Below are 25,440 nucleotides of genomic sequence, written 5' to 3' on the forward strand. Positions count from 1 at the left end.
TAGCTCTCTAACACTTTTGTTTTCCTTGCTCTTTATTTTTATAAGTCAAGTCTTCTTCCGTATGTTTTTCTGCATGTTTCAACTTCTTCATACTTCAACTATTAAACTGTTAAGCTCTTTAAGGGACAAGTGAGCTTGTATTCAACTTTTTTCTACCTTTTCTACTTTTTAAAATATTAAGCTTTTTAAAAAAAAAAAAGTTTTTACAATGTAAGTCAAAACTTCCACTTTGCAATGCTACTACTTCTGCATACATTCAGCTACATTCATCATTTCAACTTTAAACAATTTTTTTCATTATTAGCATTAGAGCTGCAGCTCTCACGCTGCTGTTCTCCTCGCTCTTTATTTTTTATTTCTTTATTATATATAACCCCATTTTTGGTATTTATCTTCTCCTGCACTGTTTGTCCTATAAACTTATATTCAACTTCAAATTGTACATATTTTTCACGAGATGCTATTACTTTCATTGCTGATACCTGTAATGGTTGATTTTATATTACTATTAATACGAGACTGGGCATTTCCTAACGTAAATGCATGTGAGAGCTGTTAGCTGTGACTGCTACCGCTGCTCGTAGTGCTCCCGATGCAGCTCTGAATTGTCACGCACTTTGGAAGCTGCACAAAATACTTAAACGTCACTTCTTGTGTCCCCTATGTGGCGCAAAGGAGCACCCAGTAACTATATGTTATGTCCCAGTACATCAAGTTTGGAACAAATTGAGAAAATGTATTTTAATCGCATGAGTTTCACACAGCGCTTACTTCCTGTTGCCAGTAGGTGGCGCTATGACTATAACTGAATTTTGGCATGTAGATGTGTTGGGGGCATCATCATCAATCACATAATGTATGGTATTGATTTGAGCATATGCAGCAAAGTTATAACAACTTTCTGTTTCATGGTTGCAGCATGGTACTTTGCTGCCACGCAAAGCACACACCGGTTAAGGAAAACTCAGAAGCTTTACAACATAACATCATCAATGTGTGACTATTCTAGATAGTTTTGAAGTAGATATGGCCAACCTACAAAAAGTTTTGCATCACAGCAGAAAAGTAGTCACTCCCTATTGCCAGTAGGAGGCACTATGACTATGAGTGAATATGAGCTTGTAGATGTGTTGAGGGTGGGACTTGAAGATACAACAACTTCCTGTTTCTTGGCAAAGCATGGAACTTTGCCGCCACGGATGTACTGTTAACTGAAAACTCACGAGCTTCACAACATAGCATTATCACTGTGTTAAGGATTTTCTGGGACAGTTTTGATGTTGATATTGCCAACATATCACAGCATAATGCATGACGCTATGACTTTGAGTGAATGTTGGCATACGGATGTGTTCAAGGTAGGACTGTTATCACATGTCAAATTTGTTACAGATGTGAGCATGTTCACTTAAGTTATAACAACTTCCTGTTTCGTGGCGAATCATTGATATTCTACTCCAAGCCACGGGCACCCCTGTTCAACCAAAACTCACCATTTGTACAATGTGTAATCATCGATGGTGTAAGACTGCACAGAAAACATTTGAAGTCAATTGAACTAATTCTCTTGGAGGAGTTCATTAAAGTGCGGTGTGTGTAAATCACCAAATATCACAAATAAATTCAAAATAGTTGACTTCCTGGTGGTTGTTGACCCGCCTAGGGTGTGAGCAAAGTTTAGTAAATTTTCAAGAATGTTTACGCTGTCAAAAATACGTTGTATTTGCAAAAAAAAAAAATTCTTTCAGAATTGGAATGCCGTGACCAGGATATGTTCCCTCAATCTATGAATGTGAAGGGAAAGTCCTTAACCACTGCACTATTAAGATACCCTACAAGACAAATGCTTTTAACGTTCTACATTGCTCTGGTTTTGAATGAACATGAAATGCCTCCAAATTACCAACAGAGGGAGCTCAATGACCAAAAATACCTGGCACATCACTGTTTAGCTTGTAAATATACTTTTTTGAGGTCCAGTTCACTGTTGTCGAATCAAATAGATAGAGCTATCAACTATTTTAAACACTGATATCCATGTAACCATTGATTGCATTTAGAAAGACTAAATATATACAAATATAAAAAAAACCACTGCAAGTCAGTGGGAATTGAACACTACACAGGTGTTTAAAGTTGAAAGCAATTAGCATTGCTGGCATTCGAACCTGGGTTTAGATTCAGATATGCTAAACTAAGCTAATGCTCTAACCAATTGAGCTATTCAAGCTTGATCCTTTGTTGATAGAAAAGTGCATTTGCTTTTGAAAAAAAAAAGCTTTTCAGCTGTCATTTTGAGTTAGGAATCATCTTTAGTTTGTTGGTTTCATTATGTTCAATCACCATACAGGTGAAAGCAATTATCGTTGTTGCCGGAGGTGGTATTCAAACCCACGACTGGATTATGGAGATGAATCTACGCAACTGGCAGCAGTTTCCAAAAAAAAAATTTGCTCTACCAAATCCATTTCTCCACACTCTAGGTGGTCTTGTGACACTGATAAATTATCCTAAAAGCTGTAAAACACTGAACTTTGGAAGGTCATAGCTCATAAACATTTTTAAGCAAACACCAAATACAACTTGGAAAGATCAACATCTTTTATGCAGTTTAAAATGGAGCTACAGCTCTCACAATAATAATAAAGAGCAAAGACAACAAAAGTGTGTCTTCATTCATGGGTTTGAATCCCATCTTGGCCGACAGTGTTAACTGACTGGCTTTCAACTTTACACAGCTGTGTGGTGTTGAAACTTAATGCAACAAAATGTTCACATGACTAACTAAAACTACCAAAATGACACCTAATATGCTTTATTTTGATGGCAAATGCACTTTTCTATCTACAAAGCATCAATTTGAGACAGCACTGGGTGTCTGGATGAATAGCTCAATTGGATGCCTTGAGACTTCTAAGCTGCACTGCTCATTCCTTATGTTGGCTTCCCATGATGGCGACAATATTGCAGTTTCTGATTGTTTAGGCCCAATTTTTGAAATTTTAGGCTATTTTGCCAAACTCTACACACTATCCACAAAATCTTATACTAAAAAAGCAATACATTTCACGCCCAATTCTTCAAACTCTTTTATAACTTGTGTTTTTGCATCAATACAGTATACACATACATCTTTGAATAAGCATGTAGACCAGTGCATTGAACAAAAGACATTTTTCTGCAAATGAATCGCATTGTTGACGGCCTAAACGTGTTTGAAAACATACACAACTTTACACATATGCTAGGCGGGCCAACACCCAACAGGAAGCCGGCCATTTTGAATTTAATCGTCACATTTTACGACTTACACACTAGAGAATTAGCCAACTTAAATTTTTTGCTGTTCATTCTAATCCCATTCATGATTAAACATTGTACAAATGGTAAGTTTTGGTCAACCGGGGTTGCCTGTGGCGTGGTGTCGAATTTCAAGGTTTTGCCATGAAACAGGAAGTTGTTATAACTTCAGTGTACATGCTAACATCTGTACCAATTTTGACACGTATGGTAAGAGTCCTGCCCTGAACACATTCATATTCCAACATTCACTCAATCTCATAGCACCACCTACTGGCTAGAGGAAATGACAAGATTTATGCTGTGATGAACTACTCAACTTCAAAAGTGTCCTAGAAAAGCCATAACACAGTGATGATGCCATATTATGAAGCTTGTGAAATTTTCGGTTAACAGCATGTCCGTGGCGGCAAAGTTCCATGCTTCACCATCAAAAATCGATTAGTTGCCATCAAACAGGAAGAGGTTGTACCTTAATGTACATTCTCACATCTGCACCAAACTTTACATGTTTACAAGTTCCTTGCTGTGATGAACCACTTCTTGCAGGTTGGCCATATCTACTTCAAAACTATTGGTAGAGTAGCAGTCATCAAAGCAGCATTCTAAGGGCTGTTTCACAAAACCAAGATAGTGGCTTGGTTAATCCAGCTGTGTTATCTGTTCAGTCAGCGGTCACGCCGATCAGAAACCAAGGTGTTTTTTCAGTTATTCCATGTTCTTATGTATGTGTTTTGCATATTGTTCATTAGCCTGCATTAAAATATCACAAGTAGCCTACATTTTGGTAATATGGTAGGTCATAGTTTGAGATTATTAGGTTTCATAATTGGAGAAGACAACGCGTGCACCCTACTTCACACACAGTGAGCAACAGCGAGGAGGTTTACGTGGAATAAAAGACCATAACATGTAAAAAAAAAACAGCAAAAGAAAAGTAACATGGGGACAGGAATAAAACAGTGAAAAAAAGTGTGGCAGATAGTAGTGGATCGACTGAATGTACAGGTGCTGGTCATATTAGAATATCATCAAAAACTTTTTTTTTTCAGTTATTCCATTCAAAAAGTGAAACTTGGATATTATATTCATTCATTACACACAGACTGATATATTTCAAATGTTTATTTCATTTAATTGTGATGATTAAAACCGACAATTAATGAAAATCCCAAATTCAGTATCTCCGAAAATTAGAATATTACTTAAGACCAATACAAAAAAAGGACTTTTAGAAATGTTGGCCAACTGAAAAGTATGAACATGAAAAGTATGAGCATGTACAGCACTCAATACTTAGTTGGGGCTCCTTTTGCCTGAATTACTGCAGCAATGCGGCGTCGCATGGAGTCGATCAGTCTGTGGCACTGCTCAGGTGTTATGAGAGCCCAGGTTGCTCCGATAGTGGCCCTTCAGCTCTTCTGCATTGTTGGGTCTGGCGTATCGCATCTTCCTCTTCACAATACCCCATAGATTTTCTATAGGGTTAAGGTCAGGCGAGTTTGCTGGCCAATTAAGAACAGGGATAATAATAATAATAATAATCTTTATTTGTAGAGCACTTTTCAAAAACACGTTACAAAGTGCTTTAACAAGTGTAAAGACAATAATACCCAAAAAACAATAATACATAAACAATACAAGATAAAGAAAAGACTAAAATACACATTTAAGATAAATATAAAATTTGTAAAATAGAATAAAATAAAAGGGATAAAATAAAGTCAAATAAGATCGGGAAAGGCGCTCCTATAAAAGTATGTTTTAAGAAGGGACTTAAAAGAGTTCACTGACTCAGCCGACCTGATTTCCTCGGGCAGGCTGTTCCAGAGCCTCGGGGCCCTGACAGCAAACGCTCTGTCCCCTTTAGTTTTCAGTCGAGACTCTGGAACAGACAACAGACAGACGCTGCCCGAGGATCTCAAGGTACGTGCTGGTGTGTATGGGACTAAAAGTTCAGAAATATAACAAGGAGAGAGGCCATGAAGAGCTTTAAAAGTGAGCAATAGAATTTTAAAGTCAATTCTAAAACATACTGGCCAGTGTAATGAAGCTAAAATAGGAATAATGTGGTCATATTTCTTTGTTCTGGTTAAAAGCCTGGCAGCTGAGTTCTGGACAGTCTGGAGTCGATCAATAGATTTTTGGGTTAAACAGGTGAAAAGGCTGTTGCAATAATCCAGGCGTGATGAGATGAAGGCGTGTAAAATGGTCTCGGTGTCCTTAAAACTTAACATAGATGGAATTTTTGCTATATTTCTAAGTTGATAAAAACATGATTGAACAAGCTTTGTGGTGTGCTGTTTGAAATTTAAATTACTATCAAACCAAACACCAAGGTTCTTTGCCACAGGCTTAATGTGATTTACTAGGGAACCATCTACTGGGACCCAATGACCAGGATTTCTGTTTTGTTCAGCTGGAGGAAATTATTTGACATCCATTTTTTAACTTCACAAAGGCAGTTGTTAAGTGAACTCAGCATTCCAGGGTCTGTGGATCTGACGGGCAAGTATATTTGTGTGTCATCAGCATAAATATGAAAAGAAATGCCATGTTTATGGATAATAAGGGGAAGCAGATACAAGGAAAACAAAATGGGTCCTAAGACCGACCCCTGAGGCACACCATATTTAACTGGACAGAACGAAGAGACATAGATGTTTACAGACATGCAAAACCTCCAATTTGACAGGTAGGATGAAAACCATTCTAGGGCAGTACCAGAGATCCCCACCCAGTGCCTCAGTCTGTCTAACATGATGTTGTGATCAATGGTGTCAAAAGTAGCCCTAAGGTCCAGGAGTACCAGGACTGAGCACATGCCTTCATCAGCAGACATTAAAAGGTCATTGGTGACTTTAAGCAGGGCAGTCTCAGTGCTGTGGTACTTCCTAAAACCTGACTGAAACTTTTCAAATATTTTGTTATTTTCCAGTACAGTGAGCAGCTGTTTGGACACAATTCTTTCTAGAATCTTTGCAATAAAAGGCAGTTTTGAAATTGGTCTAAAATTTTGTGGGAGGGAGGGATCTAAACCAGGTTTCTTTAAAAGTGGGTTCACGCAAGCCGTTTTAAAATAATCAGGGACACAACCAGTAGATAGGGAGCTGTTGAAAACAGAGATCAAATGGGGCCCAAGAGAATCTATTACTTTCAGTAAAAACTTTGAAGTTATTACATCAAGTGGGCTGGAGGACACTCTCATTTGTGATACTGTTTTTAAAAGCTCAGACAAGTCGATGGGATAAAACTGGTTAAAACTCTCTTGTTGCTGGTGAGGAACCTCTGAGTAAGAGGCCGCGGGGGTAATAGAAGCTCTGATTGACACCACCTTATTGGTAAAATAAGATAAAAACAATTCAGTCATTACTTCCAGCTGAGGCACAAGGAGGGGTTGGGTTTACCAGCTGATCCACAGTCTTAAACAGAAACCCGGGGTTGTGTTTATGTGTAGTAATGAGTTCAGAAAAATAGTGTGTTCTCGCATCCTTAACCATGTTATTGTAGTTAATTAATAAATCCTTCAGACCGAGGTAATGGACTTGGAGACGGGGATTTTTTCCATCTGCACTCTGCTTTCCTGCATTCCCTTTTTAGGCTGCGAATGCTATCATTTATCCCAGGGTTGCTTACTAGCTTTAGACGTAGGCCTAACCTTTAGAGGAGCAGTAATATTTAGTGACGACAAGCAGATATGATTGAAGTGATTGACCAGATTGTTGGTGTGTGAATCAGACAGGTGTTGGCTTTGGCTCTGAAAGAATGCGCAAAACTTTGAAACACTTTGTTCATTAAAGATGCAAGAACACACGGAGCTTGGTGAGGCGGCATGAGTAACAGGCAAATCGCAGCTAAAAACAATACATCTGTGGTCAGATATGGTCATGTCCACTAATTCCACAGAGGAAATGCTGACACCCAGGGTAAAGTCCGGTGTATGACCACGGTTATGGGTTTGCCCTTTGACATGCTGTTGGCAGTTAAAAGAAGTGGCCATATTTAAAAAGTCAGTTGCATTAGCGTTGGTGGGGTCATCAACATGAATATTAAAATTGCCACAAAGAACAATTCTGTCATAATTTAAAACCAGAGTAGATAAAAGGAAGTTCTGATAAAAATCCTCCAGGCGGTTTTGGGGGGCGATAAATTATAACAAATATGATAGGTTGCAGACCTCCAACTTTGAGAGTGAGAACTTCAAAAGGAGTTAAATTCATCACAGCGTACTTGATGACATTTTAAATTTTTCCTATACATGCTCACTAGCCCACCACCACGACCACTGACCCTCAGTTGACTAAAACAATCATATTGAGGCAGTTCAGCTAGTTGGCTATAGTCATTCATTTGCAACCATGATTCAGTTAAAAACATAAAATCTAGATTTGCAGACAAGATAAAATCATTTAAGATAAAAGTCTCACTTGAAAGTGATCTCACATTGAAGAGAGCCATTTTAAATGAGTTTGTTCTAGGTACTGGAGTTGGTGCAGTTGTCCTAATCCTTAAGAGATTACTATTATTTCTGTGTGGGATGTGCACATTTCGGGTTACTGGTCTATGCGTGATGATGACAGGAATGGAAGTCTTTGGAACAGCGCTTGGAGCAGACAGCTTTACATGCCAGCAGGTGGAGACAGTTGTTTGTGGCAGTGAGGCAGAGATCTGTTCAGTGACCGGTGGTGTGTCCAGGTGTGCTGCATGAATGATTAGTCATTCACGTAAGTCATGTGTGGACCGCACCACATGCTGTATGTGAGCAGCTAACATTTCTGAGCACCGTTTGTTTGGGTGAAGTCCGTCTGTCTTAAAAAGAGACATTTTTTGCCAGAAAATATTAAAATTATCCACATAACACACACGGTGAGCCCTGCAGGCGGACTGGAGCCAGTCGTGGAGGACAAAGAGTCTACTGAAGCGGCCAGCACCACGACCAACTGTGGGAATGGGACCAGAGATAAAAACGGACTTTCCACACTGCTTTAAAAAGTTAAAAAGATGGTTAAAATCTGATTTTGTCAGCTCAGACTGCTAAAGATCTGTGTCATTTGTTCCGACATGGACTATCACTCTTGTGATGGAGGACGGGAGCAACGGCGTTAGGTCCTGGAGTTTTTTTAAAATGTCAGCTGTGGTGGCACCGGGGGAAGCAGTGAGTGGTAGTGTGTTAAAGAAATGGATGTTTCTGGTTATGGAGTCACCAATTATTAGTGTGATTGGGGAGAAAAGAGGACAAGGGTGGGGTTCCAGAGCAGGACTGAGCAGAATCTGCTTCAACACTGCCTGCGGACTGAGGATGGAGTGTGTGAGCTGCTGAGTGTTGTGTTGGAGTAGCAGTAACATACCTGAGAGAAGGGCTACCCGATGGTGCAGGGTAGAGACGGCCTCAGGAGCGTCTGAGCACAGCCTCTTTCCGGATCCTACGTCGGGAAGTGGAGGTTTTTGACCGGGATGACGGCCGCCAATCAGGCCCAGCGGCAGACCGGCGGCCCAGCGCAGGAGATGTAGCCAGTGAAGGAGATGCAACAGTGTCGGCAGGCACTGTCCGCCGAAAGAGATCCGTATCAGGGAGACTCGAAGCCGCAGGTGCATCCGCTGGATGGACCGGAGTGTCGTCAGACAGGGCTGCATAGCGGTTGGAGAGGTCGATGTGCGGAGGAGAGGCAGCCCCATCCGAGCCTCTCTTGCAGCCATGGACCACCACTTCAGCCCAGGTTGACTGATGCTTTGGAGTTGAGCAGGAGGAAAGCCTAGGAAGGGTAGAGGGGTCCCATAACACGGTGTCCTGGATGTTTGTGGTTGCGCGAAGAGAAACAATCTGTTTGGCTTGTACTGAAGCCACATCCATAAAGCCAGTCAGCAGGGAATCTTTCTGTTTGAGTTCCTCTGAAAGTCGTCGGATGTATTCCATAAGGTCAGCAATCTTTTTGTTTGCTTTCTTAAGGAGTGTGCAGTCCTCATGGGGCAGAGTTATCTCGGCTAGCATAGCCGCTGGAGCTTTGTTGTGGTCAGTAGCGTTGATAGCGTTTTTACGGTCATCCAGCTTAAAATCCATGTCGGATGGCTAAAATCCTTAACCCACGTAAAACTTAAGTTAAAAACTTAAGTTAAATAAAAAGGATATAAAAAATGTAACGAAAAAGTGTGGATTAAAACTGGATGAGAGTCCGGTTTAAGACGGAGCTTCCGACAGGTAGCTACAGACGCCAATGCATGCGCAGAGTGCAGATTACGTCAGCAATTACGTCAGCGATGATATGACTATGGTCCTTAAATCAGGTACTGGTAGCTTTGTCCTGTTGGAAAATGAAATCTGCATCTCCATAAAGTTGGTCAGCAGCAGGAAGCATGAAGTGCTCTAAAACTTCCTGGTAGACGGTTGCGTTGACCTTGGACCTCAGAAAACACAGTGGACCAACACCAGCAGATGACAGAGGACCTTGATTTCCAAAGGAAATGCAAAATTTACTTTCATCAGAGAACATAACTTTGGACCACTCAGCAGCAGTCCAGTCCTTTTTGTCTTTAGCCCAGGCTAAGACGCTTCTGACGCTGTGTCTTGTTCAAGAGTGGCTTGACACAAGGAATGCGACAGCTGAAACCCATGTCTTGCATACGTCTGTGCGTGGTGGTTCTTGAAGCACTGACTCCAGCTGCAGTCCACTCTTTGTGAATCTCCCCCACATTTTTGAATGGGTTTTGTTTCACAATCCTCTCCAGGGTGCAGTTATCCTATTGCTTGTACACTTTTTTCTACCAGATCTTTTCCTTCCCTTCGCCTCTCTATTAATGTGCTTGGACACAGAGCTCTGTGAACAGCCAGCCTCTTTAGCAATGACCTTTTGTGTCTTGCCCTCCTTGTGCAAGGTGTCAATGGTCGTCTTTTGTGCAGCTGTCAAGTCAGCAGTCTTCCCCATGATTGTGTAGCCTACAGAACTAGACTGAGAGACCATTTAAAGGCCTTTGCAGGTGTTTTGAGTTAATTAGCTGATTAGAGTGTGGCACCAGGTGTCTTCAATATTGAACCTTTTCACAATATTCAAATTTTCTGAGAAACTGATTTTAGGGTTTTTATTAGTTGTCAGTTATAATCATCAAAATTAAAAGGAATGAACACTTGAAATATATCAGTCTGTGTGGAATGAATGCATACATTATACAAATTTCACTTTTTGAATGGAATTACTGAAAAAAATAAACTTTTTGATGATATTCTAATTATATGACCAGCACCTGTAGCTTGCTAAAAAGAGCACCTGTAGCTTGCTAAAAAGCACCTGTAGCTTGCTAAAAAGTTCACTGCTCTGAAACTGTCACAATTGTCATAATAATATTAATAATTTTAATTAAATTATAGTCCCACTTCACTGGCCAAATAAGTATATTGTACACTGTTTATTCCTGAACCAACAGGGAGAGGACACCACAATTTGTATTGACATTTGTTCTCCCAGGGATCACGCATCTCCTGCGAGCTTAAGAGAGAAAACAATGATTAATACATTGTGTTACAGTCATACTTACAGTGTGAACTGCAATGATCATGTCTCTTTCTAGTTGCTGGATTTCAAATTTCGTCAGTGCCTCTTTTTATCTCCATATCTAGGACCAAGTCCTACCGGGGTTTTTGGTGATATTTTATTTTGGTGTGTGCATCTGACTGTTTGTAAAACACATATCAATTAACACAGCAGTAACTGTTCACCTGTGGATGTCCTTCGGGTTATACTTACTACAGCCTCAGGGTCAAGTTACATATATGATACAGTATTTTCTATGAGCCCCATATAACTGACTTCTTATTGGGTGTGAATGCTGCAAGCATTCGCATCCTATGTTATTGCTAATCTTTATTATTATTAGTCTTCCGTCACGTTTTTTTGTCCGCTAACTAGTCCCACAGCTTTTGACATAGAAACTCCGTCCCAAGTTGTCTGGCTCAATGAGGAGAATTTTCCCATTGTAAGTGAATGGAGAGACTGTCGAAATCCTCCTCATACCTATTCCACTTTGAAAGCTCACCAGTTCAGTCCAACCAACAGACGCCCCAAAATATAAATAAAAATAAAAACGACCATCCAAATGCCAGTTGATAACGAAATGCCGACAGAACGCAAGAAGCGTAACCCGTGGAAGAGCAGCGACCGGACCGACCGCGGCGTGTACACAACTTAGACCAGTACTCCCACCCCAACGACAACGACACCCAATGCCTGGCAGCCCCCCGCGAATCCCGCGTGTGAGGTCGGGCAAACGAGAGAGAGCGAGTGGCAGAACACAACAGCAAAAGCCAGTGGAGAGAAACACCAGCAGCAAGTCCCAGCCTGCAGCAAACGCGCCGCGCAGGTCACCGTGCAACCGCCAATAAAAGTCCGCCGTCCCCCCAACCGCCTGAAAAACTAAGGCCGCCCGCGCCAGCCGACATCCCGCAGCATGCCACCAGGCCGCCGTGCAACACCAGCCAAACCAGCAACAAGGCAAAATCAACCAGCTCAGCTGCATGCCACCACCAACCCACCCACCCGGGCTTAAGCTATCTTCTGAACACCTGTCTGTGTCCTCTTCACTGAACACATACACACATTAATACACTGACAGACACAATACACACACACACACACACACACACACACACACACACACACTCACACACACACACAGAGCCCTCAAAGCATGGAGCTTTGCTGAATGGGAGAACACAAGTATGCATAACTGTGTGTCCCAGCAGGCACGCGCAAACACTTATGAGACTTATTAGGCTTCTTATATTTTCTCACTTATGTATAATGTTTCAGTGTCAGATGTTCATGTTGACTAGTAGTAAGTAGACTATTTTCACATAAAATTTACATACCTCCAGCCTATCTGATTACTGCCTACTATATGCTGTATATACATATATACTTTTTGAAAGCGTTGTTGAAAATGTTGTTTGCAATGAAATGTTAAATTGAAAATGCTTCAAGAAAGGTTTATTTGGATTGTAAAAAAAAAAGTAACTAAGCTAAAAGAACAAGCTGATTACTGCATTATTTGTTTATATTTTGAATTGAAATCTGACAGCGGAATTTTGTGTTTGTTTGTGTTTTTATATAAATAAATCAATTTTCACCATAAATTGGTGCCGAATATTTCTCTAGAATTGAGGAAATTAAGTGTTTAATGCTCAAAAACGTCCCACTCAGATATTTCAGCATTGAATATTACTTCAAAATAGTGTTTCTAATATTTTTCTCATCTTGTTCTCATGAACACAGAATTCTGCATCATCTCGTGACTCAAGTGTAACATCACACCCCTAATCTGAGCCTTTATGTCCCCACCACTTTTCAACACAAAGTTACTTTTTCTACAAGGAGATAACTTTTGTTGTGAATTGGATCTATATAAACAAAACTGAATTGATTAGATAGTACGTTGATTAGTGGTTGTAATAAATACATTTCTTGAGCGACATATTCAGTCCACTTCTCACTTTTAAGGTATGACAAAGTTACAATGAATGGTAACATTTTAGTTATGGCAGTTTCAGGAAAGAGCAGTAATAATTTTAACTACTTACTCATTCAGTTGGTCCACTCTTTTTCTCGCTGTTTTAATACAATGCCCATGTTACTTTCTTTCATTTTTTTTTAACATTATGTGCATTTTCTCATTGTAAACCTTTTTATTCGCTGTTACTCTGTTTAAAGTATGCGGTGTACATCTTTTCCTTTTAAGCATCAATAAATCTGTGATCGACAGCTTGAAGAAAGCTGGTGACGCACATTTATCTGAATTACTTAGACCTGGCATGACATAGTTGCTTCTGCACTGCCCAGCTTTTTCTGTTATCCTGGATTTCTAAATTCTGCTTTTGTGAAACAGCCCTCTGGTGCCAGACAGTGTTTTGATTATAGATTAGAACTTTACACAGCTGTATGGTGTTTGAATTTAATGACATCAACAAAATGTCCAGTCCTTACTGACTTATGACTTACTGCAATCATTCTTTATATGAAATGACATAACATAATTCATTGGCTGTTTCTTCATTTTATTCTGCAACAGCAGAATAGACTTCACAGAAAACGTATTTACAAGCAAAACATCGGTGTGCCATGCTTTTTTGGTTATCTATTGCCCTCTATTCGTGCTTTGGAGGGATTTTATGTCAATTCATTATCTTCACAATGTATGTGAATAGTCCGGGGGTTAAGGTATTTCCCTTCTTATCCAGAGACTGATGCATCAAATCCTGCTCATGGCATGTTAACCAAATGGAGCAAAACTGAACAGATATGTTTATATCTATTATAAGTAGCAAATTGGAGATATCATGTATTTCTGTGTGAAACCGATCAGGATTTAGCAACATTTTAATCAAATCTGATGGTGGGGATGTTTGCTTGTGTGGCCAGGCTACTGTCATTCAAATGTGATCAAACCATACCTACACAGTCCTGATGAATTAGATTAGCTGAGATTTGGACTCACTTAAAAAAGTATTGTTAGTTATTATTTATTAAATTTAACTGTTGCATGTATATTTTTATAGAGAAATATTTAAAATGAAACCATGTTTTTAATATTTAACATAGAGATACTGTTCATTCAGTACTAACCCAGTACTTCTAAATGTGTATTAATGGGAAGGCTGTGGTACCTTTTATTGGAAATCCACCGCAGAAAGTGTTAGTAATGCTACTGAGGTTATCTAACAAACACTTGACTCTTCATTCTGTAGTAAGTGTGTAGTAAGCAAGTAAGAGATGACAGTGTACTGCACTTGCGATAATTTCAATATGTTCTTAAACTAAACCTACATTAATCATCTCATTAATCATTCATCTTGTTTTAGTAGTAGAGCCCTGGAATCTGGTCCAGCATCCAACTGAATACTGAGATTTTACCTGTGGAATGGGGTGTTACATTATGCTTCTTTGAATCACTTTGAATTGTCAAAAAATCATAAAGATGTATTGAAATTATAAACAGGAACACTAAGGTTAAAGAACGCAAGGTTTAGTGGCTTGAAAAAAACCCAACTGGAAAAGGAAACTGGTCACAGATACTGATGGCCAGGTTGACATTTTCTTCAGAAACCACCATTGTTTTTATGCCTTAATTTGGATGGATGATCTGCTGCTTCTCAAGGTAAAGATGAAACGTGACACTCTATGAGTAATTACTGGTTGGTCGAGATGGTTGTTAAATGACTGAAAATCTCTACACCCCTTTCAGTACTTGTTTTATCATTCAGGTGCAGGACTCATTACCACTCGTTGTGTCATGATTGGTAGAATTTCATGCTTTTAGGAGGGAGTGAAAACAGCTGGGAGTGTGACCTGTCGGTTCACGCAAAAGTCACACATCTAGTATACAACTTTATGAATAACTCATGGGTTGTTATAGATGCTGTTATGGAAAAGTGCTAACATTTATGTTGTCCTCTCACCTGTCTTGGGGTCCACAGAAAAATATGGCTGGCCGTGAAGAATGCTGTAGACAATACGTGCGCTGTTCCCATATGTGGGGTCATCTGCATCTGTGGCAGTCACCTGTGTCACATAGGTTCCTGAATAAACACACAAGAATAAATAATGAGTTTACTATAAATATTGATATTTTGGAGTGCCCTTTTAGCATGCACAGCTGTTGTCATGGCTGATGTCATGTCAGATCCTGGAGATTCCTTACTTGTTCATTAGTGCATCAGTATATGTTGTAATAGTGTTTTACGCACCCCAGTTTCAATGTAGTTACCTTGATTCAGTCTAGTGCAATGAGTAAAAGGTAAAAGTAAGAGTTAGAGGAAAAGTAAAGCAAGTTCTTTCCAACTTTTCTGGCAAACGTAACGTGTGATGCTTTGCATTTCAACTTGCTATAGGTATAGATATGTGTCTAACTAAACAATATTGACATGGAAGAATCATAATAAATCATGACTGATAAAATCATCTACATTTGTGGATAATTAACATGGATCATTACAGGAGTTTATGAGGACTTATACAGCTTTAAAAGCTGAACAGACCAATTAAACTCTGAATTAAATTAAACTCTCAAAAGTGACTACATTTCTGTTATGCGCCTGGACAGATCAGTAGTAAATGCCACTGACTTTGGTGCAGGTGATCGCCGGTTTGACTCCTGGTCAGGACGGGGGCATCCAGATGCAACTATTATACATTTTGTTGGTACAATTACAGTCAGAGGAATAATCACGGTTTCATGATTATCACGATTATTTTTAAGTATTATAGACATAATTATTATATTAAAGTATTAACTTTATGTACCCCCAGTGGAAATTGTTATTAAGGAGGGGAATATATTATTGTCATTAACTCTCAACCATACATATAAGTTTTAGTGAAAATGATTGAGAACATCTCTTATGCAGTGTTTTATGGTAGTCCTGGATGTTTATAAGTTCCTGATGTTATGTTAGTGTTTTACACCTGGCATATTAACATATAAAGCCTAACATTTTCTCAACACAGACAGGAGGAGGCAACAGGATGTAACTTTAAATATTCAGTGACTGAAGGTCTTGACTTGCTGTCTTCCATGAATTCCTTTTCTGAAAAGAAGCGATTTACGCTGGAAGCTGGGTTCAGCATAAAAGTACAACTACTTTGACAGTGGCATGCGCACGGGCTCTCCGTGCGGTGTGCATTGCTCGACACAACAAACTGCCCTGTTGTGGCACAAGCCATTGAAAATAACGGGTTTCATAGTGCAGTAGTGCTGTCGTTGCAGTGGGTCTGAAAGGCTACATGCTGCTTTGTTTGCTTACGTTGGACTGAAAGCTTGACTCTCACCACTACGACACTGATTTTAATTCCCTACCAACTTGCCTTGTTATTTAACTCAGTTATTATGTATTAGGCAACCTACTTGGGTGTGCAAAGCTGGGTGGTAATTCTGCAGGTGCTACATCAAATTTGATGTACGTATTCTCTCCTTTAGTAGCAACCTTTTAACGGCAAGTTTTTGAACAGGTGATCTGTCATCTTTAATAACCTCCTGGTCAGACTTGGTGTACCCGAAATGCTCCCACACTGCGGACTTCTGCCGTTTCTTTGGTGGAAATAAAGCTTCACAGTATGGTCCCTCTGACATATTTAAGCCAGTGTACAATTATCTCATGTAACTTTTTGTTTTTGTTTTGTGCAAGTTGTAACAGTTTCTTTCCCTGCAACATAAACACTCAGTGTAGTGGAGCATTTACGATTAATTAACCATGATGTTTTAACGCGCGGTTAATTGTGAAATTGCTGCATCACTAGTCCTTGCTACTATACAAGCAATCCCGGTGAGAGGGGTTATATGCAGACTGTGCGATATATGGATGCTTTAAAACCCATCATTAACACTGACAAAGAAACAATTCCTAGCTCAGTGACTGCTATTACAACTAAAGATCGATGAGGTACAACAAATATGCTACGGCCAGGACCGCAGGTAATCAGGGAGATGTCTATATATGAAGCACTGGAGACAGCCAAACAAAGACTTACTGCTCTGGCTACCCGCCAAAAGAGATACAAGGGAGAAGCAGAAGCCAGGAGAATAACCACCAAACCATCCAGTGTACTCTCAGATCCACCCAGGGCTGAAACTGAACAGTATTGGAAAAACATATGGGAGAGGGAGCAGCAATCTCCCTAACTGTTACAATGGCAGACATCTAAGAAAGAGTGTCACATATGAAGAGCAGGACAGTACCAAGCCCTGACATGATGCACATCTACTGGCTTAAGAAACTAACACTCCATGAACACCTTGCAGCACAAATGAACCAAGTGCTGATGGATAGCACCCACCCAGATTCATTAACCCAAGGACGGACAGTCCTGATCATGAAGGATCCCCGGAAGGGAACAATCTCATCCAACTACTGGCCAATAATCTGCTTCTGCACAACATGGAAGCTCCTGTCAGGCATCATAGTGGCTAAAATGAGTAGGCACATGCCTCAATACATGATCAGGGCACAGAAGGGAATTGGAAGTAATACTAGGGGAGCCAAGCACCAGCTACTGGTCGATAGAGAAGTCACTCAAGACTGCAGACCAACCTGTGCACTGTCTGGATTGACTACAGAAAAGCCTACAACTCAATGCCACATACATGGATACTGGAATGCTTGGAAATGTACAGGACAGTAAAGTATGTTTCATGCTCTGCGGTTGTATTTCATATAGGCTTCATCCTCTAAGGCTATCGCTATGGGGTTTACCCCTACGCGCCTGTGGGGCACTGAGAAAAGTTGTCTACGCCCACCCACAGCCTCTCCTACATCCGCACCTTGTATATATACAATGGTGAGACCTAGCCTTCGACTCCTATTTTTCTTCAGCACTGAGCTGTCTAAAGAGCAGAAGATTATCAGCTAGAAGAGAAGAATGAAATGTCTTCCAGCATGCCGGCCAGAACAGGGTGGGGTGCCGTTACATCCCTCTGGGTGTGTGGCGTCCGTGACATGGGCTTCGTCCTGCCGGGAGACCTCCATCCCAATATAAGGCGTGCCTCGGACCGTACCTCGCTGGCCGAATGTTCACCCCGGCTTCACGCTGCCCATTCTGTCAGATTGACTTGCACATGCCCATAAAGCAGGGAGGCACTCTCTCCTGCATGACGGCGCATGTTGGCCCCCATGACCCTACCTCCTCCCTGCCAGGAGCAAAACTCTCCAGTTTGGTGGAGCACGGAGGTTGCTTCCTGCCAGGCCCCATACAGCTGGCTTCCCTGCCCTTTCGAGGCAAGCACCCCCGCGGTGCGGTGTGGATTCATCTGGGGCAGGAGAATCAGGGCTTCTACTCCCGTTACTTCCTGGACAGGATTAGGGTTAGGGGGTTAGGGGGGAAAACCAGGGGTGTGAGGCCTATCCTGCATCTGTCACTTTACAAACAAAGCAATTATGTAGAGACCTTTTAACATGTTGACAGTATAACATGTGCTGGAGTGTGTGTATCAGGGAGACTGTCTCACCTTCGTCGACCTGAAGGAAGCATACTTTCATCTTCCCGTCATCCCTGAACACAGGAAGTTCCGGTGGTTCTCTTTCCCCGTTGCCCAATAACAGTACAACCGCCTGCTGATCGGTTAATCCCTGGCCCCGCGCACTTTCACCGAGTGTGTCGAGATGGCTCTGGAGCCACTGTGGTGGAAGGGCATCAGGGTCCTGTTTTATCTGGATGACCTGGTGTTGGTGGCACGGTCCCAGGACGAGGTGCAGATGGCCAAGCTTGTCGCACACCTGTCTCACCTAGGTTCCACGGTGAACTGGAAGAAGAGTGCTCCTCTCGCCTCCCAAAGGCTCACCTACCTGGGTTAGGTGCTGGACTCCTCTCTCTGGAGAATGCGGCTCTCTCAGGAGAGAGTGGATGCTCTGGTGGAGCTGCTCCACCCTGTTGTTCCACGTGCTGGTCCGCACCAACAACAAGGTTGTAGCGACCAACAAAAACTGTCAGGACAGGGTGCGCCCGGCGTAGCTGCTGAGGCCTTCCCGACTGCTGTATGCTTTTCTGGGCCGGCGGTGGAAACTCCCCAGGAGGGGGGATGCCCTCTCTCAGGCAGGGGGCGCAATCAGCAGCTCTTCGTTTATCAGCCAGCCCCTGTGGGTCTGGCCTATAAAGGGTGTGCCTGGAGGGTCTAGATCTTTCCCATGAGGTGGTGTGCACCATGCAGGGGTTGAGAGCTGCCTCTACTCAGTCTTCTTACTCCCCCAAATGGTCGGCACTTTAACGCTGGTGGGGTTGGAACCAGTGGTCTGTCAATAATTAAAACAGTGAAAGTGTGGATAGATGAATCTACAGCAGCTCTGCAGGACTGTTTTGGGAGCACAGGAGTATGTTCAGAGAAGCGGCTGCCCAGGAGAGCCACATCAACCTTGAGGAATATACATCATCAGTGACATCATACATCAGCAAATGTGTTGATGATGTGGTGATCACTAAATGATAAAATCATTCCCCAATCAGAAGGCCTAGATGAATGGAGAGGTGAGGGCTCTATATTTCGGTTGGGTGATAAGCTTACAGCACTGCCAGTGTGAGACTGAAAGCTGGGATCAAGGAGGGAAAGTGGAGACATCAGCAGAGACTGGACAGAGACTTCAACACCAACAGCCCCAAAGATATGTGGCAGGCCATCAAAAACATCACAGGCTAAAAAAGCAGGAGCTCCCCCGTCATGTGTGAGGCCACATTACCTGATGAATTCCACACCTTTTATGCTCGCTTTGATCTCCTAAACAAGGAGTCAGCTGTAAAGTCTACTCCACCTCCAGAGGACCGGCCACTGTCAGTATCCACAGCAGATGTGAGGAGAGTCCTGCTGAGAGTGAATATGAGTAAATCAGCTGTGCCTGATAACATTCCTGGCCATGTCCTAAAAACCTGTGCAAATCAGCTAGTTGAAGTTATTTCTGACATTTTCAACATCTCACTGTCTCAGTAGAGGGTTCCCACCTGCTTCAAGACAGCCATCATCATTCCTATATGGGCTCATCCCCATTTTCATGAAATGCTTTGAGAAACTGGTTCTTCAGCACATAAAGAACAACATCCCAGCCAGCCTGGACTCTCACCAGTTTGCTTTCAAAACCAACAGATCCACAGAGGATGCCATCTCCACTGCCCTACACTCAGCCCTTACATACCTTGAGAAAAACACCACTTATATCAGAATGCTGTTTGTGGATTTCAGCTCCGCATTCAACACAATCTCCCCATGAAACTGATCAGCAAACTCAGCACTCTGGGTTAAAACAACACTCTGCAACTGGTAATTGGACTTCCTCACAAACAGACCCCAGTCAGTTCGGATTGGCGGACACACCTCCTCCATTCTAGTGCTCAACACGGGAACCCACCAGGGCTGTGTGCTCAGCCCCCTCCTGTTCACTCTGTATACCCATAACTGCATCCCTCGACATGAAGAGAACTCTGTTGTGGAGTTTGCGGACGACACCACCATCATCAGATTTCGAATCGAATTCATAATCTTGCAGAGTGGTGCTCAGAGAACAACCTACTGCTCAACGTCAGCAAATCCAAGGAGCTGATTATTGATTTTTGGAAGAAGGAGATAAAGACACACACTCCTGTCTACATCAGTGTAGCTGAGGTGGAGCAGGTGAATAGCTTCAAGTTCCTGGGAATCAGCATCACAGAGAACCTCAGAAACGACTATATTTCTAGAGGAAGCTTAAGAAGGCCAAATTCCCGAGCCAAGTTCTTGTCAGCTTCTACAGAGCACCAATAGAAAGCATCAGGTGATTAAAACTGCTCAGGAGATCATTGGTGTCCATCCCCAAGCATCAGTGATATCTGTGAGGTGAGGTGCCTACGCAGAGCCCAAAGGATACTAAAGGACGGTACCCACCCTAGCCACAGTCAGTTCACCCTGCTGCCTTCTGGGAAGAGAGATAGAAGTTTCTGCTGCCGCACCACCAGACTGCAGAGGAGCCCCCCCCCTCCCCAAGTTATCAGACTCTTAAACTCTAATTTATCCTCAGCACTGCTCCAGTGATGATAGTTTATTTCTATTTACCATTTTTCATAATTGATTCTTTATTAATGTATATCGTCTGCTATCTAGCAGAAGGGAGTTATGAAACTCAATTTCACTCTATAAATTGTTATATTGTGACCACAAATCTGCCTACCTACCATTATGTATTTATGTAACTGTTTTTAAAAAATGGGCCAACAACCGACCCATAAAGCACAGACAATGGCCACTGACAAGCATTTGTTAAAGATGTTCTGAAAAATAGCTTGCACCAAGAAATGTTAATTAACAAATAAAAATGTGATTAAAAATAAGCCTGCAATGCAATGTAAATATAGAAGAAAACTCTGTGTTGTAAAAAAAAGTTATGTAAGCTAAAAACAAAAAAAAAGCTACTGATTACTGCATTATATTCTATTATATTTATATACTGAATTGTCACCTGCCACCTGAATTTTGTGCTTCCCTGGTGCAGAATATGTCTCCAGAATGCAGGAAATTAAGTGGAAACCAGTAAACAGGTGGCTGATTAGAGGCAGAGTTACTGGGTTAATGCACAGGAATTGTTCTTGACACCGTGAGTCAGAAAACAGCTGTTCATCAGAGTGATGGCTTATGGGAAGAAACTGCTTCTGAGTCTGTTGGTTTTGGCGTACAGTGCTCTGTAGCAACTACCGGAGGGGAGGAGCTGGAACAGGTTGTGTCCGGGGTGAGATAGATCTGCAGTGATGTTTCCTGCCCGTTTCCTGACTCTGGAACTGTATAAGTCCTGAATGGAGGGCAGGTTGGCACCGATGATCTTTTTTGCAATCCTGTCCGTTGTAGTCTGTTCCTGTCCTTTTTGGTGGCAGATCCAAAAAGGACAGGGACAGTGATGGACGTGCAGAGAACAGACTGGATGATGGCTGTGTAGAACTGGATCAGCAGGTCCTTAGGCAGGTTGAGCTTCCTGAGCTGGTGCAGGAAGTACGTCCTCTGCTGGGCTTTCTTGATAATGGTGTCAGTGTTGGGTTCCCACATCAGGTCCTGCGATATAGTGGAACCCAGAAACCTGAAGGATTCCACAACAGACACAGGGCTGTTGAGTATGGTGATGGGGGCAGAGTGAGGGGGCTCCTCCTGAAGTCCACGGTCATCTCCACAGTTTTGAGCTTGTTAAGCTCTAGGTTGTTCTGACCGCACCAGAGAGCCAGCTGATCAACCTCCCGTCTGTAGGCTGACTCATCACCGTCCCGGATGAGGCCAATGACTGTTGTGTTGTCAGCGAACTTCAGGAGTTTGACAGATGGGTCCCCTGAGGTGCAGTCGTTGGTGTAGAGGGAGAAGAGCAGTGGGGAGAGCACATACCCCTGGGGGGCGCCAGTGCTTAAAGTGTGTTTGATGTTGTAGCATGTCTAAACTCGCTATGAATTTTAATAAATTTATGAGAATACCCAATTATGAATTTTAATATTCAGACAATATCAATCCATAAAAAGCTCTCGTTTTGAAAAAAAAGGGGCACCACCGGAGTTGTTATTAACCTAGAGTCTCGGGACCTCTAGGTAGCTTTTAATAACTATACAATTATTCACCAGTGATCAGTTAGTTAATAATCGCTCAATTATCTTAAATCGGTCAGTCAGTCTTATATCTAAAGGGTAAATTCTCTTGGCAGGGACTTAGGCAACACACAATTCCTTGGTTACGGTGAATTTATTAACTAACTAAAGTGATATAAAAAGGTGGTTAAATACATCAGAGAAATAAATAATGGCTAAACAATGAGAATGAAGATTTGATTGTGGGAAGCATTTGACTTGATTGATACGGCAGAGGAGAACTAATGAAAGTAAGCTATGAGTTTATGAGTTAAAAAGACAATATTAACACTATGTGACATGCCTGACCACAGAATGTTTTGTTTGGTCTTACTGCTTGTTGGCGGCCTGCTTTGGCCTGTTGCACGGGTCCCACGCTAGCTGCCCAATCCTGGCTTTTGCTAGGGGATTCTCCATGGTTCTCCATGTATGAAGAAAAACCTCAAGGGTTGGCCGTCCTCCGTATGGCAATTTGGCTTTTTTCAGGTGTCCTTCCTTGCCGCTGGCGAGTCAACGTGGCTGGGTCTGACCTCAGTGAAGTTGGCTCGACGAAAAAGCTTAAATGGGAACTTGGTCATTCCTGAATTAGACCAGTGTAAGTTAACGGACTTATAACTTTTAACAAAACAAAAGAAAGAAAATAAAACAAGTAACGTTGCTGGAACTGAGGGCAACTGAGCACACTTTGCGTGTGTAGCTTCAAGCGAAACAAAGGCTTCGTTGCGCTGGTTGAATTCTTAGACGTTGCCGGGAGGGGCATGGCGGACGCGTGCCGAAGCGTCCAGAGAGCAGAGTGGGGAGGGGAAGAGAAGAGAGCGGACGACGTCGTATGTCGCTCTTTTGTTGTCTGGGGCGTGGTTCCCCAGAGGGTAGTCCTTCGTTCCCACAGGGCGGGCCGTTTCCGATTTCCCGAGGGACTGTCTTTCTAAACTTTTAATTTCTATAAAAGAAAAAGAAATCTATTTGCGCGTATTATAATCTAATATTTTCCACAATCAAAACTCACTGGTCAAACATTTATGCCGTTCTAAGTTTAAGCATTTGGTAACAGGAAAACACTTGTCAAATTATTGGTCATGATAAATGAGTGACATTTATACATTAACGGCATTTCCGACGATGGTATGTAATACTTATTTCGTCCACTTGGGGGAGCTCAGGTTACATGAGGAAAGCTTAGATTAATCCAAAAACAATCTTTCCTTAGGAACTGGGAAATTTAGTTATTTGGCCTTAAATTCAAGCTGGCAATTAATAGCGTGTAGTATGACATTTATCATCATTTCTAAAGGAATTGTGTGAGAAAGTATTGTGAACAAGCATTGGTTACACATAAAAGAATGTCCTTAATCTTGCTGAAAATTAAAACACTGCAAAAGTAACTTATTTAGATTCTTTTCAGCAATAATATCAACAACAGATAGCAACAACATGGTAACATAACTACTCCAATAGAGGCAAACATAATCAAGTAACTAAAAGATTATTTAATTAAACAGTTAGTGCTTTGAGTCTTTGGAGACTGCAGTCTTTGTTTACATAAATTCAGGGCTGCCCCTGGTGTCCTGGATTTTGTCACACCTAGGCGTGAAGGGGTATCCCTTTGATGAGGTAATGAAACACAGAACAAGTACAACTGTTCAGGGAAACGCTAATAGCTGGTTAATGTCCCTTTTGTCAGTTTAACAGTCAGGCACCAAGAGGCTTATCTCGGCTGTTGCCAAGTGGCCAGTTTTACGATCAACTGCCCAGGAATAGCACTTAGGGAAAACGACCTTTCCACCCCCTTTCTTTTGTTGGGGTCTCTTCAGCCATCTGTTGAAAGCTGGTCTCAACCCCCCCCCCCTTCTCTCAGGGAGAGGGGAATAATTTTGAGTAGTTCAAATTTATTTAATATAAAATGCACAAATCCACACTGTTGTTCACTACAATGTGATGTTCCCCAGCCTCACCTGCTGACTCCTGTCAGTCAGGAAGTTTGTGATCCACTGACAGGTGGAGGCTGGCACAGTGAGCTGGGTGAGTTTGGTGCAGAGGTGGTGTTGAACGCCGAGCTGAAGTCCACTAACAGGATCCTTGCATATGTCCCTGGAGAGTCAAGGTGTTCCAGGATGTAATGCAGTCCCAAGTTGACAGCATCATCCAGTGACCTGGAGTTTGCCCTGTAGGCAAACTGCAGGGGGTCCAGCAGGGGGCCTGTAATGTCCTTCAGGTGGGCCAACACCAGTCTTTCAGAGGACTTCATGACTTACAGGTGTCAGGCGGGCCTGTAGTCATTTAGTCCAGAGATAGAGGGTTTTTTTGGGACCGGGATGACTGTGGAGCGTTTGAAGCAGGAGGGAACTTCACACAGCTCCAGTGATTTGTTGAAGATCTGAGTGAAGATGGGGGCCAGCTGGTCCACACAGATTTTCAGGCAGGATAGACACACACCGTCGGGGCCAGGAGCCTTCCTGATCTTCCACCTTTGGAAGAGGTGGCTCACATCCTCTTCACAGATCTTGAGTGCAGGTGAGTGGTCAGAGGGGGAAGAAGATGGCGTTGGAGTCGGGGAGAGGTGTGACTCTGGGCTTTTCAAACCCAGTAGAAACCATTCAGCTCGTCTGCCAGTTGTTGAGTACCAGCAGTGTTGAGGGATGGTCTCTTGTAGTTTGTGGGTGGCCGTAGGCTTCTCCACACTGACACAGGGTCATTGGCTGCAAAGCTGTTATTTAGCTTTTCAGCATAGTACCTCTTTGCTGCTTTGACCTCTTTAGTCAGCGTGTTCCTAGCCTGGTTGTACAGGACTCTGTCCCCACTTCTGAAGGCCTACTCCTTGGTCTGACGAAGCTGCCTGAGTTTTGCTGTGAACCAGGGTTTTTGGTTGTTGCATGTGCGGAAGGTTTTAGTCGGCACACAAATGTCCTCACAAAAACTGATGTAAGATGTCACAGTGTCAGCTAGTTCGTCCAGATCTGTGGCTGCAGTCTCAAAAACACTCCAGTCAGTGCAATCAAAGCAGGCCTGTAACTCCAGCTTTGACTTGTTGGTCCATCTTATCACAGACTTTACA

At 42.2% G+C, this 25,440-nt stretch overlaps 1 protein-coding gene across 1 annotated transcript in view; it reads right to left on the reverse strand.

The window, feature by feature from the left end:
• cdh12a (cadherin 12, type 2a (N-cadherin 2)) overlaps positions 1 to 25,440 on the reverse strand; it is a 150,844-nt gene that overhangs the window by 71,008 nt on the left and 54,396 nt on the right. Inside the window, 1 exon segment of the mRNA XM_038717161.1 lies at positions 14,741 to 14,860. Within this exon segment, the coding sequence (XP_038573089.1) occupies positions 14,741 to 14,860 (120 nt within the window).

This window comes from Micropterus salmoides, unplaced genomic scaffold (assembly GCF_014851395.1).
Source record: "Micropterus salmoides isolate LMB-PRFRI ecotype aquatic unplaced genomic scaffold, ASM1485139v1 Ms_hic_scaffold_14, whole genome shotgun sequence".
In the NCBI taxonomy this organism is placed as follows: domain Eukaryota; kingdom Metazoa; phylum Chordata; class Actinopteri; order Centrarchiformes; family Centrarchidae; genus Micropterus; species Micropterus salmoides.